Raw genomic sequence first — 15,285 nt, 5'->3', positions numbered from 1 at the left:
CATTTCCATCCCCTCCCCCCACTTTCTGTTGACCTCCAAACTGGGGGATCCTCTGCCTCTACCTGGAGATTGGCAACCCTAGTTCTGCTAACTAGAACACGGCTCACCATTATAGGATTAGGAGCAAAATGCCGCTGGACCAGATATTACACAAAATTTTACGAGTTATTGTACCTTTGCGATCCATGTCAAAAGAAACCGGTTTCAAACAATCCATTGTCACAAATGCATGCCTCTCCCCAAGTCTATTAAGTTTTTTAAAAAAGCATTACATTTGTAAAACATTTATACCATGGTCATAACAATCAACCCAATGTTTTATAGTTTTGCTAATCCATTTGATTGTCTAAAGGCGGGAGGAGGGTCAGAGGCAGCTTGTGACTCAAGAGTCAAGGTTGCTGTGTGGTGAAAAGCAAGGAGTGAAGAGCAGTATCTGCTAACCTGAACTCTAGGGACAAAGGTGTCCTAGTTGGGGTCAGGAGCCATGGGAATCATAACAGCAAAGGAGAGTGGGTAAAACATGGGTTTTTGCAGAGTGGGTAAAACATATTTTTACATGTTTTACCCACTCAGCGTATTGCAGAGTGGGTAAAACGTGGGTTTCAATCAGTGTTTAGCCTTGCAGTGTGATACAAAAGAACAGAGTATTGGGTGAATCCGTATTCTGCAAAATAACTGCATCTCATCATGAAATGCAGTTGCTGATCTTTCTGCACTGCATCAATATATCAAATATTCTCCCAGAATGAGCTGGGAGAAGCAACAAGATTTTCTCTGTCTGACATCTGCAGAGTTTTGCCTGCTCAGAACATGTTATAGAGATTCTTGGTTCCACTGATGCTACATTGCTTAGGCTCATAAACTTCAGAGTCACAGAACCTTTATTGGCATAACAACAACAGTATCAAATCAAGGAAGCAGGAAAAAAGGTGGTTAATTAAACATTCTAAACAGACTTCTCTTCTTATAAGCACAGTAAAGGATGTTTGCCACCACTTCAGTGGTTTCAGCCTTATTTGAGGCTAGTAAGCTTACTATCTTGCTTTCATCAGATTTACTCTCCAGGGATTGCAATATAGGATCCAAATAAGATGCACATAAATCACAGTAGAATCTACAGGATAAAAGTACATGGTCTGTTCCTTCAGTTTCCTTCAGCCCACAGGGGCATAGCCTATCAAAGAACGGTATTTTTTTAAACCTCCCATATAACATGGCAGAAGGAAGCACATTAAAATGGGCTAACATAAACACTCATAAATAATTTTGCTGCTGTGAACTCAGTAGCTGAGCATACTGATTCTTTCTATCTGCGTTGCTGTATGGGTTTTAGTCCAGAAAGAGTGGATTCTTTTTTAAATCTTCCATTTGGAAACCACTGGATTGTTTGGGCTGCTATGGGATTCTGAGGAGGTGCTGATGGACTTCCTTGCCTTTGTTCTGCTTTCTCTTTTGTAAGAGCCAAGCCATCTTCATTTGCTCTTGATGGTGGCTGAGTTTGCAAACATCTCATTTATTCCATCCACAGGGTGCATTGTTTATACGTGGGATACATTACAGATTGGCTTGGAGAGAGCTGGAGTCCAAGACAAAGAGACATGATTGAGCTATATATCTATTTGTACACACACGCACAAACTGTTCAGCATTTAAACACATACAGTCATAACAATTCTTTATGTTTTAAGGTTTATTGCTATTGTGTGGAAGAGCTTTGTGTTCCTGTTCTGTTTTTAACTTTGCTTGCTTCATCAAGGACTAAGGCATTCATACCTGGGCTGGGCCTAATTCCTAAGCTGTGGCTAGATAAAATTTGCCCTGACCTGGATGGCTCAGCATAGCTTGATCTCATATAGATCTCAGAAGCTAAGCAGGGTCGGTCCTGGCTAGTCCTTGGATGGGAGACCAACGAAGTCCAGGGTTGCTGTGCAGAGGCAGGCAATGGCAAACCATCTCTGTTCATCTCTTGTCTTGAAAACCCCATGGGGTCACCTTAAGTGGGCTGTGACATGACCAGATTGTCGTTGGGGGGCAACAGTGGGAGGGCTTCTAGTGTCCTGGCTCCACTGGTGGACCTCCTGATTGCACCTGGTTTTTTTGGCCTCTGTATGACAGTGTTGGACTGGATGGGCCATTGGCCTGATGCAACATGGCTTCTCTTATGTTATGTTCTTAAAATCTGTACGAAGACAGCAACCACCCAACAGGAGGTGACTTCCGTTTAATCTTTAATGTAATTTGGGAGCAGGTTCCATCTATTCTGGGGTACATCCTCATTATTTACTCTACAAGTTTGATAATCTGATTGCTGTACGTGGCGAGACTTCCTCCCACTCTTAAAGTTCAGCTGCAACAGTTCATGGTGGCTCATCAGGTGCAAAGGAGCACCCCACAAAAAAGTAATCTTCAGTGGAAGGGAAGGTGCTCAAAATTCTCAGAGATTTTTTGGTGTCGGAAATGAATGTCTCAAGGAAGATGAGGGAGCAAGATCTTGGAAGCTATGCAGGCTTGGTCCTGGTTTGCACTTGAAAGGGTTTACACCAAGGCAGTCCAGGGGCACTGTGCAGAGGCAGGCGATAGCAAAACACCTCTGAATGTCTCTTGCCTTGAAAACTCTATGGGATCACCAGGCCTCGGATTCAGCAGGAGCTCAGAGGAACGCAGCTCCTGAACCTTTCTGAAAGTTCCACCTCCTTCTCACCTTGTCCATTGAATAGTAGGTGCAGCTGCATAACAATCCCTGGATGAGCTCCACCACCTAATTTTCTACAAAATGACCCCTGGGGATTGCCATAAGTTGGCTGCGATATGATGGCCTTTTTCACTACCACAAAATCAGTTTGGCTGATTTTTTTAAAATTAAAACTTGTAGAAAAGATTGTCTGTATAATATAGTTCATTCCCACTTTATTAGCCCTTTACAATCCAATTCTAAACAGTTTATGAACTCAATAATCACTGACCTTTTACCAGAGACCAACATATCAACAGCAAATGCTTTATTCTGAAATGCTCCCAACCCCTTACTATTCATGCCCTATGCTGTTTATATTGTACTAATAGATCACTGAAGAAGAAATCTATGAAGCAATAAGCAACAAACCAGTGCGGCTGCAAAGTAAAATGTACACAGAAAAGCCATATCATAAAAAGAAAAGCTTTGACTCTCTGTAAGGCCATACCCTTGTATGAACGCAGAAAGCATTTTATTTATAGCAGAAGTGGAAACCATGGGCAGACAAGCAGCGAGGTCTGTTGTACATCAATGGAGACGAGTCAGCAAAAGGACACAGTACTGAGATTTGGAGGAGGACTGCAGAAGGACCTTCAGAGAAGGACTCCCTCTGGTTCCAGCAGAAGGTAGTTTCGCAAGGACTGGGGCACAGAGAGCAAGGGAATGAGACAATGGCATCTCCCGCCAAGCCTTCGTCTGATGGTGCAGCGACACAGATGTTGCAGGGTCCGCACTGTGTACATCTGACGGAAGAGGGATTCGTAGAAAGGCTGATATCTCTGAACAGAAACAGAAGGTCAGCTTGTGAGGCAAGGCACCCGGAAAGGAGGTTTCACCAGAATAAGGAGGCAAAAGGCATTTCTAGATAGTTGGTAACTGGTGATTGTGTTTAGCAGTGCCTCATTTTGGATGATGAGGGTTTTTTGTTTTTTTTAAGGATGATTGACTGTGATTTTTAAAATACATAAAACCTGTCAGCGCTTTTAATATCCAAAGGTATTCACGGGGCCTATAAGATGTTCCACCAGGCCTTTGGGTAAGGTGGTGGGCGTTGAACCATCTTGACCTCTCCTGCTTTCTGGTACCTGTTCAGTGGCCAGATACTGCTTATTATGTGTGGGGCACTGTTGTACAACAGGGTACCACCACCATCTGATTAAAAATGATTACAATACAGGCTGTTTACCTTCGCCTGTGAAATGTTGAGGGAGATTTGGGTTACTGGTATTTTACTGCTGCCTTATTTTAAATTGTTGAACTGTTTGATTGCTGTATTTTATTGGCTTTACTGTAATCTTACTGTGTTGGGAGCTGCCCTGAGCCCACGTGGGGTAGGGTGGGATATAAGTTAAATAAATAAAATTCACAGGAAGGTGAATATATAAAGTGGTGCCTATGGGCACCATCGCATCCATCAACACCTTTCCAGGTTCCCACCAAGTATTTTTAGAACATGGGGAGGGCCAGGTGGGGCTTTTGGCAGATGAAGGTTTCTCATCAGCCACTGGGGATTTGATTGGTTGTGCAGATTTAAAAAAAAACACTGCTTTGGCAGCAGCTGCCACCACAGTACAAGAAGCTTCACAGTGTGGTGTGACTGAAAGTAAACTGTGGCAGTAGGCTTCCCAACCCTCCCGCCCTGGCGGGGGACCCTCAAATTTTTAGCCTCCTCCCCCGCTCTTAAAAAATCTGGGGGCGGGGGGAGAGAGAACATACCTGTAGGCATCATGTTGTTTTACAGCTTGGGATCCGTTTTTAAAATGTGTCCCTTTAAGGCTGCACAGGAAACAGGAATGGCCCCTCCCTTTCTTTTCCTGTGCAGCCTTACTTTCGTTTTCACAGTGAGCAAATTCTGCTGGAAGAAGACCAAGTACGGTAAGTATTTGTGTGTGTGTGTGTGAGAGAGAGGGAGGGGGCAGGGAGGGGGGATTCCCTGGTATGGAGGCCCTCCCCCCCTTTAGAAAGTGTGGGGTGGGGAGGGAAATGTCTACTAGGCACTCTATTATTCCCTATGGAGAACATTCCCATAGAGAATAATAGGGAATTGATCCATGGGTATTGGGGGCTCTGGGGGGGCTATTTTTTGAGGAAGAGGCACCAGATTTTAGTATAGCAGCTAGTGCCTCTCCCCAAAATACCCCCCAAGTTTCAAAAATATTGGACCAGAGGGTCTAATTCTATGAGCCCCAAAAGATGATGCCCCTATCCTTAATTATTTCCTATGGAAGAAAGGCATTTAAAAAGGCGTGCTGTCCCTTTAAATGTGATGGCCAGAATTCCCTTGGAGTTCAATTATGCTTGTCGCATCCTTGTTCCTGGCTCCATCCCCAATGTCTCCTGGCTCCACCCCCAAATTCTCCTGGCTCCACCCCCAAAGTCCCCAGATTTTTCTTTAATTGGACTTGGCAACCCTATGTGGCAGCCATTTTGTAGCTGATTTAACTTCCTGTGACAGCCATTTTGTGGTTGTACCTACCGTGCTAAGTCAGAATTCCAAAAGTGCCTGCAGGTTGAAAAGGGCTGGGAACCTGTGCCCTAGATACAGTTCCTAATGCCTCCTCAAATGGTAGATTAAATAAGCCCAAATATCATAGCAGGGAGGACTAGGGTTGCCAAGTCCAATTCAAGAAATAGCTGGGGACTTTGGGGGTGGAGCCAGGAGACATTGGGGTGGAGCCAGGAGCAAGGGTGTGACAAGCATAATTGAACTTCAAGGGAGTTCTGGCCATCACATTTAAAGGGACCACACATCTTTTAAATCCCTTCCCTCCATAGGAAATAATGAAGGATAGGGGCACCTTCTTTTGGAGCTCATAGAATTGGACCGCCTGGTCCAATCTTTTTGAAACTTGGGGGTTATTTTGGGGAGAGGTACTGGATGCTATGCTGCAAATCTGGTGCCTCAACCTCAAAAAACAGCTCCCCCCCAGAGCCCCAGATACCCGCGGATCAATTTTCCATTATTTCCTATGAGAATAAGTCTCCATAGGGAATAATCGAGTTCCCTCCCCTCCCCCTGCTTTCTCTCTCTCACTCACACACACGCTTAACTGTCTCTGGTGCAAGTTGGCAGCCGTGTTGGTCTGAAGCAGCAGAACAAAGCAGGAGTCTCTGGTGCCTCCACAACAAGGTCTGGAAAGTACAGGGGCTACGCTGCTCTTTTACACGCACACTCACTTGTCCAAAAGGAAAGCAAAACAAAAAGAGGGGCTGCACTCTCAGGAGATCTGCTGTTGCTAGCCCTTCCCCATGAAGTACTTCTTGCTCCAATTTAAAGGCACAAACACAATTTAAAACTATACCTGTTTGCAGGTCCTGCCCAAGATCTAGAGGTACAGGGTGGCTGTAGGGGAGGAGCTTCCCGTGCAGGCCAGCTGGATGGGGAAAGCCTGTAAAACCAGGAATTCCTGGCTGGGACCTGGGGATTGGGAAGCCTAAGGGGAAGGGAAGGGGCGAGGAGAAGCTGCTGCGATTGGGGCTGGGTGGGAAGGGAAGGGGCGAGGAGACTCTGCTGCGATGGGGCTGGGTGGGAAGGGGCAAGGAGAAGCTACTGCGATTGGGGCTGGGTGGGAAGGAAAGGGGCGAGGAGAAGCTGCTGCGATGGGGCTGGGTGGGAGGGGAATGGAAGGGGCGAGGATAAGCTGCTGCGATGGGGCTGGGTGGGAAGGAAGGGAAGGGGCGAGGAGAAGCTGCTGCAATGGGGCTGGGTGGGAAGGGAAGGGGCGAGGAGAAGCTGCTGCAATGGGGCTGGGTTGGAAGGGAAGAGAAGGGGTGAGGAGAAGCTGCTGCGATGGGGCTAGGTAGGAAGGGAAGGGGCGAGGAGAAGCTGCTGCAATGGGGTTGGGTGTAAGGGGAAGGGAAGGGGTGAGGAGAAGCTGCTGCAATGGGGCTGAGTGGGAGGGGAAGGGAAGGGGTGAGGAGAAGCTGCTGCTATCTGGGCTGGGTGGGAAGGGAAGGGGTGAGGAGAAGCTGCTGCGATGGGGCTGGGTGGGAAGGGGCGAGGGGAAGCTACTGCGATGGGGCTGGGTGGGAAGGGAAGGGGTGAGGAGAAGCTGCTGCGATGGGCCTGGGTGGGAAGGGAAGAGAAGGGGTGAGGAGAAGCTGCTGCGATGGGGCTGGGTGGGAAGGGAAGGAGCGAGGGGAAGCTGCTGTGATGGGGCTGGGTGGGAGGGGAAGGGAAGGGGCGAGAAGAAGCTGCTGCAATGGCATTGGGTGGAAGGGGAAGGGAAGGGGTGAGGAGAAGCTGCTGCGATGGGGCTGGGTGGGAAGGGAAGGGGCGGGGAGAAGCTGCTGCAATCTGGGCTGGGTGGGAAGGGAAGGGCCGCCATTTTCCCCCCGCTTCCGGATTTTTTGCGAACGGGAGAGAAGGCTCCAAATCGGGGGTCCCCCCTCCAGGGCAGGGGATTGGGAAGCCTAGGGAGGACCCAGGGCTTTTTTTGAGCAGGAACACAGAGGAATGCAGTTTTGGCTGCTTGGCACCAGGGGTGTGGCCTAATATGCAAATAGTTCCTGCTGGGCTTTTTGTACAAAAAAAGCCCTGGGAGGACCCATCTAACAAAATCTGAGTTACACAAAATTAAGACATATGTTTGGGAGTACCTCATCTAAGTACTGATTTCCTCGCTCAGCAGTGCTTTGGCCATAAACTATGTGCTTTGGTGACACAAAATGGCCCTCTCTCTCTCCCTATCTTGGTTTTTTCTATTGCTTCACAGAGATCTAGTATGATGTGATGAATCCCTCAGGCCAGTCACATTTCCTCCCTCTGTAAGCCTAACCTACCTCACAGGTTGTGGGGAAAATATTTGTCTATTTGCATCCTGCCTGGAAATCTGTGGCAAAAAGCTGAGATAGCTAAAGGTACTTAGTGGAAAAATATTAAAGGGCTGAAAAAAAACCACTTTGTTATTAGAGATCAGTCAAAAAAAGGAATTAAGAAGGCTTCAGTGGTCTGGCAAGAAGCTACTACAAGGACCACCCTAGAAATGTTGTGCCACTTAAGGATATAGAGTGAACCAAGAAAGAAAGAAAGAAAGAAAGAAAGAAAGAAAGAAAGAAAGAAAGAAAGAAAGAAAGAAAGAAAGAAAGAAAGAAAGAAAGAAAGAAAGAAAGAAAGAAAGAAAGAAAGAAAGAAAGAAAGAAAGAAAGAAAGAAAGAAAGAAAGAAAGAAAGAAAGAAAGAAAGAAAGAAAGAAAGAGATTCTCCTCTTCCTTTTCCCAAGCACTGATGGCTTAAGAGATACCCAAGAAGATGAAACTATCTAAAGTAATTAAAGCTTGTGAAAGCAGCTATCAAGGGTTATGTTGACTTTTGGAATACAGCAATGGCTTGTATACAAAAAAGAAGATCCTGCAGGGGGCAGCAAGCTCCAGCTAGGCAGGTCTGTAGGGGAAGTACCTTCTTTCTAAGTGGCTTCTCCTTGTCTGTCTGCAGAATGTTAGTCTAGGCTTTTCTACTAGAACAGTCCAGAAGTCAGTCAGTCAGTCTTTCCCCCACTCCATGGTGTATTAATTCCTAAGGATCTAGAGATTTTTGGAGAGCATCCTGGGGGGGTGACAGGATTTGGGAATGGAGGGACCTCAGTAGGGCACAATGCTAGAAAGCATTTTCTCCTGGGAAACTAAGGTCTGTCTTGCTGAGGTCTGTCATCTGGAGGTTAGATATAATACCGAGAGCTCTCCAGGCCCACTTCTAGTGCCTCTAGTCTTCTCACTGTCTGCATGAGAGATAAGTGACATGAACAGGGACTGGTTTGGAGCCCCTGAACCGCTGTTTGGGAAAGGCACCTTCCTCAAACATTTACTGGACTTTTGTCCAATTTGGTTCAACTGTTTGGACTATTTAAACCTAAAAGCTGAGTGACATGGGTCCACAGTTCACCTCTTTGATTTAAATGGCTGCCAGCCATTTCACTGATGGGTTTTGTTTCACCCTGCTTCCAAGTGGGGGAAAGCAAAATGAACTGATGAAATGGCACCCAGCGGTTAGGTTTAAATGGCTATTAGGTTTAAATGGCACCCAGCTGTTAAGTTTAAATGACTGCAAGCCATTTCACCAGTAGGTTTTGCTTTCCTCTGCTCCCAAGTGTGTGTGTGAGAGAGTGAAATGGACTGCTGAAATGGCTGGCAGCCATTTTGGCCCAACAGTTGATGGTTCACCTGTCCAGCTATTACATTTAAATGGCTGCAAGCCATTTCATCAATGGGTTTTGCTTCTTCTTGCTTCCAAATGCCAGCCATTTAAACCTAACAGCAGGGTGGGTCTTCCCATTAGCTATTAGGTTTAAATGGCTGTGAGCTATTTTGCTTCCTCCCACTTGGAAGCGGGGAAAGCAAAACAGATGGGTTAAATGGTTGTGAGCCTTTTAACACTTCCCTGGTGATTTCCCCCATCCTCCCAGCTGCAGCTCACCGCAGCTAGGAGAAAGGGGGAACTGAACTCAGTTTGGTTTAGGGTTTGGTTTGGGGGCCACCCTGAACTGAGCCAGTTTTTTTGATTCAATGCCCATCCCTAGTGGTGGGTATACACAGTGGATGCTGGTATCTGCCCCAAACTCTTCAATCAGATCTGCTACTAGAAATTCGTCTGGATTTGACTGAGTTTAGGTCACATAATGGAGAATTTCAAGGGAACTGGGGGAATGAAAGAAGAGATGTATTGTGAAGGGCTAGAGTACTAAAATGTTAGCCTGACAAATAAAAATGCTCTTTAAAGATGGGAAGTGGATTGTTCTGAAAACAGGAGAGATATGGGGAAAAAACCCTCAGCTCAGAGTGAGACTAGATGGGGTAGGGTGGTGGAACTTCAGCAACTGCCTAGAGGAAGAGACCCAGATTTGAACTTCCACTTCCACACCATTCAAGTGGTAAATATTTGTCTAGAGAGACATAGCATCTGGAAGCCCCACATGGCTTGAGAAGAAGTGTTCACTGTGATTTTCAGTTATCAGTTCTGGTCACCTTAGAGGAGGGGAAGGACCTTGGGGAGGGGAAGGACCTTAGCAGAGAGGAAGGGTGTCAGACATGTGACCTATGAGGTGCATCCAGGCTACACGGGGCTCAAATCTCGCTATGAGGGGGAGGAAAGAGAGCGAGAAAAAATAGCTTCAAGACCATTTAGTTTAACGGTAGGTAAACCATTTAGTTTAATGGTAGGTAAATATGACTAATATTGTTAGTTAGTTGAAGACAGCAGTGGATTGTGGAAGGGGTGAAAATGACCCTCTTACTGGATAACTGCACTGCCCGTGGGCAGGAAATTGGTGTGTTAGAAGAGGCTGTTTGGAAAAATGGTCCCTAGGGTTTCCTTCTGTCAATTACAATTTTTCAGTACAAATAAACCAATAAATTCCTACTAAAGGTGATTTCAGATGTTGAATGGCAATAGCAGGTGAATGACAATGATATGCAGAGGGATAGTAAGCATGGAGATACAAGCACTGGTAATGAAAAAGGAAACCGAGGTCCCAATTCTGTCCAGGAAGATTCAGTTCAGAAGGATGCAAATAATAAATCTTGGCACCAGGGGGTGTGGCCTAATGCGCAAATGAGTTCCTGCCGGGCTTTTTCTACAAAAAAAAATATCCCTGGGTGAAACAATGGTGACATCAGGGGGTGTGGCCTAATTTACAAATGAGTTCCTGCTGGGCTTTTTCTACACAAAAAGCCCTGAATTTTCGTGTAGAAAAAGCCCTGACTGCCGAATTGCAATTGATAATGAAGCTCAAGACAATGTATCCTCCTGGATTGAACTGAGAGCTTGTTTTCCTGTTTCATTACCAATGTGGGTGATTATCATTTGGCATCTGAAATCACTCCACTCTCCAAGATATAAGAACCAATCCAAGTATTCTCATTCCTAATCAGGGTCTTTTTGAAATAAATCCAGATAGGAACAAAAAAAATCCAATCTTTTTTTAAAACAACTTTTCAGAATAAGCCAAAATAATTTCCTCAAATGTACATTGTGCTTGTCAGAAGAATCCACGCACGCACTCGCCCTCCCTCCTTAAGGAGAAAGGAATTTCTTCTGCTTGTACACAAAAGTTTATACCTGGACTAAAATGTTGTTGGTCATGAAGCTATTTTCTCTCGCTCTCTTTCCTCCCCCTCCCTTCCTCCCCAAAAGAGAAGGAGCAGCCCTGGAGAAGGAAGCAGTTCTTTCTGTGTGAGTGAGTAAGTGAAAGGATTGTCTTTGTATCTCTCCCACACAAAGCAGGAAGCAGCCATAGAGCTCCCTCTCTCTCTCTCTGGGGCGGGGTGGGGGAGGGGGGGGAAGCAGAAGGAAGTTGCTTGGGAGACAGATTTGAGCCCTGTGTAGGCTGGATGCACCTCATAGGTCACATGTTTGACACCCCTCCTCTCTGCTAAGGTCCTTCCCCTCCCCAAATCTCACCCTCCTCAGGCTCCACCCTCTGAATCTCCAGGTATTTCCCAACTAAGACTTGACAACCCTTGTTGAGGAAGGAAAGCACCCTGAGATCCTGGAGAGAATTTTGGCTGCCAGCAGACAGCTATAGACTCCATTAAGAGGATCAGTGTTCTGGATAGTTGTATTAGTAGGAATCATAGCTCCTACCTGCTGTGTGCAAAAGGAATTTCTTCTGCAAATGTACACAGTGGCCTTCCCTTAATCAGTGGAAAACCACAATCACTGTCTGTGTATCTAGGAACCTCCAGCATGGCATTTTAAAAGAAAGGCATCCTACTTGCTTGCTCTTTCCATGGACAGCCTCATCATCATAAAATATTCTGTGACTGTAGTGATACACTTTAGCTTTTTTTTTACCTGAAAATCTTCCTTAGGAATAGCTTCAACCCACTTCTCAGAGATGGGCAGATGAGGGTAGGAATTGCAAAGGATTTCAATGATCTCTGGCACGGAGGCGCAAGATTTCAGCACCTAGTGTGGAAAGAATCAGGTATACTTAAAAAAACCCACCAAGATTATTCTGGTCTACATTTTCCAGCTTCTGCGTTCTAACAAGATCAGGGTATATCACATCATTCCACATCTGTGTGTGTGTATGGGGGGAGGATAGGGGATAGCAACCATTCCTGAAGCTGATTCCTGATCTGCAGATTAATAGTTTGTAAGCCAGAATGAGATCTGCACAAGACCACAGAAGATATTCTAGGATGCCTTCTTCCCCATTCAATATTGTTGGAGATTTAATGAGGGCTGGATTTGAGAAGAGGGAGACATCCAGTCACCTTAGACCTAGAGAAGCTGCTTCAAATACAACGGTACATTTGGTTCTGGAACGTGGCCAGATATTCCTGTGAAGTGGCAGCCGTGTGTCAAAGTGGATTTGGCAACAAGCCCCTGGGAACTGAAATGCATGGTCTACATTATTTACAACCTGATACTTGAGTAACAGATTGTGGGAGTTTGTTATTATTTTTAATGGAGTGATATAACTAACTGGATAAGTTGGTTAACAGCCCTGACTTGGATGGTCCAGGCTAGCCTAATTTTGTCAGATCTCAGAAGCCACGCAGGACTGGCCTGGTCAGTACTTGAATGGGAGACCACCAAGGAAGTCCAGGGTCACAATACAAAGGCAGGCAATGGCAAACCACCTCTAAATGTCTCTTGCCTTGAAAACCCTGTTTTATGTTCTTATAACTGATAAAAGGAAGTACTTCTTAGAATCATAGAGTTGGAAGGGACCTCTAGGGTCATCTAGTCCAACCCTCTGCACAATGCAGGAAACTCACAAACACCTACCCCTAAATCCACAGGATCTTCATTGCTGTCAGATGGCCATCTAGCCTCTGTTTAAAAACCTCCAAGGAAGGAGACCTCCCGAGGAAGTCTGTTCTTCACCCATAGGGTGATTAACACATGGAATTCACTGCCACAGGAGGTGGTGGCAGCTGCAAGCATAGACAGCGTTAAGAGGGGATTGGATAAACATATGGAGCAGAGGTCCATCAGTGGCTATTAGTGTATTGTGGAACTCTCTGTCTGGGGCAGTGATGCTCTGTATTCTTGGTGCTTGGGGGGGCACAGTGGGAGCCCCACTGATGGACCTCCTGATGACACTTGGGTTTTTTGGTCACTGTGTGACACGGTGTTGGACTGGATGGGCCATTGACCTGATCCAACATGGCTTTTCTTATGTTCTTATAACCTTAAAGGGACTATCATCAGCCAGCTGTCCATCACCAACTTAATAGTAAATACAACTGGAACCCGTGTCTATAGTGAGCTATACGTAACAACCACCGAAAGCAATGAAACTCTCACGTAAAACATGTATAAATGCGTTCTTTTAGTGCAAACTAAAGCGAAACACAACTTAGGAACACTTAAATGCTTAATGATTGAAATTTCCCCACACAAAGTCTCACACAGTCTCTTAGAAACAAGCTTCTTCAAAATAGACGTAGTAAAGATGTGGGTGGAATCTTTGAGTTTGTTAGTGTTCCACTCATGAAGGCACAGAGAGAATAAGGAACCACTTTTGAAAGGAATCCTCACGGTTTTGCTTATCAATACTACTTCAGCCTCTTTCTCCCGATGTTATACAGAGAGCCGGTAGCAGCAGATGAGAGCATGCGTTGATCCATGTTGTAAAGAATTGAGTTGTGGCTCCATGTAACGTCGGGAGAAAGAGGCTGAAAAAGTATTGATAAGTGAAACTGTGAGGATTCCTTTCAAAAGCGGTATCAGAAGGGGATATCAGCCTTCTCAAGGGCGCCAGACAGTTTAGTGCCGGCCCTGCTCCCCATACGCCACCCCCAAAATCTAGAATTGCTCGACCTAAAAATGACAACCCTAGTCATCTGCAAGGTCATAGGCAGATTTCTTTCTCTGCTCTGGTTCATGAAAGACTTTACCCAGGGTTTTTTTGTAGTAGGGACACATTTACATATTAGGCCACACCCCAATGTAGCCAATCCCCCTGGAGCTTACAAAAGACCCTGTTCTAAGAGCCCTGTAAGCTCTTGGAGGATTGGCTACATCGGGGGTGTGGCCTAATATGTAAAGGAGTTCCTGCTACAAAAAAAGCTCTGGGTTCACCTAAGGCAAGGGAAAGGTCAGTAAAAGCAATGCTTGTTCTCTCCTACAGAACTTAGATTCAAATCCAGTAGCCCTATGGATGAGAGGTCCATCAGTGGTTATTAGCCACAGCGTATTGTTGGAACTCTCTGTCTGGGCCAGTGATGCTTTGTATTCTAGGTGCTTGGAGGGGGGGGGCACAGTGGGAGGGCTTCTAGCCCCACTGGTGGACCTCCTGATGGCACTTGGTTTTTTTGACCACTGTGTGACAGAGTGTTAGACTGGATGGACCACTGGCCTGATCCAACATGGCTTCTCTTATGTTCTAGCCCCTGAGAGACCAACAAGATTTCCAGGGTGCAAATGTTCAAGAGTCAAATCTCCCTTCATCAGGCTCTTGAAAGTTCATACCCTGAACATCTTGTGGGTCTCCAAGGCATGACCAGACTCCAATCAATCCGTTTTACTGCAGCCCCACCCAGCTTCCCTTTGAAACGACAGAACTCAGATACCTTGATGAAAGCCGTCGGCCATATTTTTGGGGAGCCGTGGTTCAGCAGAGTCTGCACTGTGCGGTGTGGTCTCAGCTCTTGCTTGAAAGCTGCTGTCTGGAGGACGCAGGAGAGCGGTGACGCCCCATTGTAGTCCAGGGCGTTGACGTCTGCTTGCTTTTGCAGTAGGAGCAGAACCAAGTCGTGATGGGCATTCTTGCAGGCCTTGTGAAGCGGGGTCTTCATTTCCTCATCCACAGAATTCACTTCAGCTCTGTGCGAAAGCAGCAGTCGACAAACCTGCAAATAGCTTTCTTGGGTCTCCCTTTCCTTCGCTTCTCTGCAGGTGACGCCGAGTGCTGTCTCCCCCAGACTGTTCCTTGCATCCACCGTAGCATCATTCCTGAGATATAGGTGGGTGTGCTCATACAGGCCATGCTTCGCTGCAGTATGAAGAGGAGTTTCCTGAGTCTCTTCACTGGGCTGGTTGACCAAGGCGCCAAAGGTCACCAGAGCTTTTGCACACCTTCAAAGGAGGGACATCAGAATTACATGGGCAAGAAATGGAGCGGACAAACATTAACCCACTAGTGGGTTGCGTTGCTCTATTCCTGCTTCTCTATGCTTTCCTTTAGGATGCTGCGTAGTTCTGCAAATATTCCTAAGGGCAGGATAAGAGGCAAAGGCAGGATTAAAGCACAACTGTGAATGAAAGTTTGTTGATCAGAAGAAGAAGATATTGGATTTATATCCCACCCTCCACTCCAAATCTCAGAGTCTCAGAGTGGCTCACAATCTCCTTTATCTTCTTCCCCCACAACAGCCACCCTGTGAGGTCGGTGGGGCTGAGAGGGCTCTCACAGCAGCTGCCCTTTCTTTTTGTGTAAAACAATTTTTATTATTCAGTAACATTAATCAGTTATCATCCAAAAATGAACATCAAAAATATTGCATCACATTTCCCATCTCCCTCCCCCCTTTCTGTGACTTCCCCGGTGCAGTCTACTTAAAGTATAAAAAAATTAAAAGGTAATATTAACCTTTTAAGAACCT

The 15,285-nt window shown here is 46.0% G+C and overlaps 1 protein-coding gene across 2 annotated transcripts in view; it reads right to left on the bottom strand.

Annotated features, from left to right (window-relative positions):
* Window positions 1-2,901: 2,901 nt before the first annotated feature.
* The window catches only part of ASB18 (ankyrin repeat and SOCS box containing 18), a 55,292-nt gene continuing 42,908 nt past the window's right edge, over window positions 2,902-15,285 (bottom strand). For both annotated transcript variants that reach the window (XM_060257903.1, XM_060257894.1), the window contains 3 exons: window positions 14,254-14,758; window positions 11,522-11,635; window positions 2,902-3,513 (listed from right to left, as the gene is read on the bottom strand). In XM_060257903.1, coding sequence (XP_060113886.1) covers window positions 3,328-3,513; window positions 11,522-11,635; window positions 14,254-14,758 — 805 coding nt within the window. In that variant the 3' untranslated portion in view covers window positions 2,902-3,327. The remainder of the gene's footprint in view (window positions 3,514-11,521; window positions 11,636-14,253; window positions 14,759-15,285) is intronic.

The sequence above is a fragment of the Heteronotia binoei genome, chromosome 1 (assembly GCF_032191835.1).
Source record: "Heteronotia binoei isolate CCM8104 ecotype False Entrance Well chromosome 1, APGP_CSIRO_Hbin_v1, whole genome shotgun sequence".
NCBI lineage: Eukaryota > Metazoa > Chordata > Lepidosauria > Squamata > Gekkonidae > Heteronotia > Heteronotia binoei.
The sequence above is the reverse complement of the archived record's forward strand: the minus strand, read 5'-3'. Positions and strand labels throughout refer to the sequence as shown.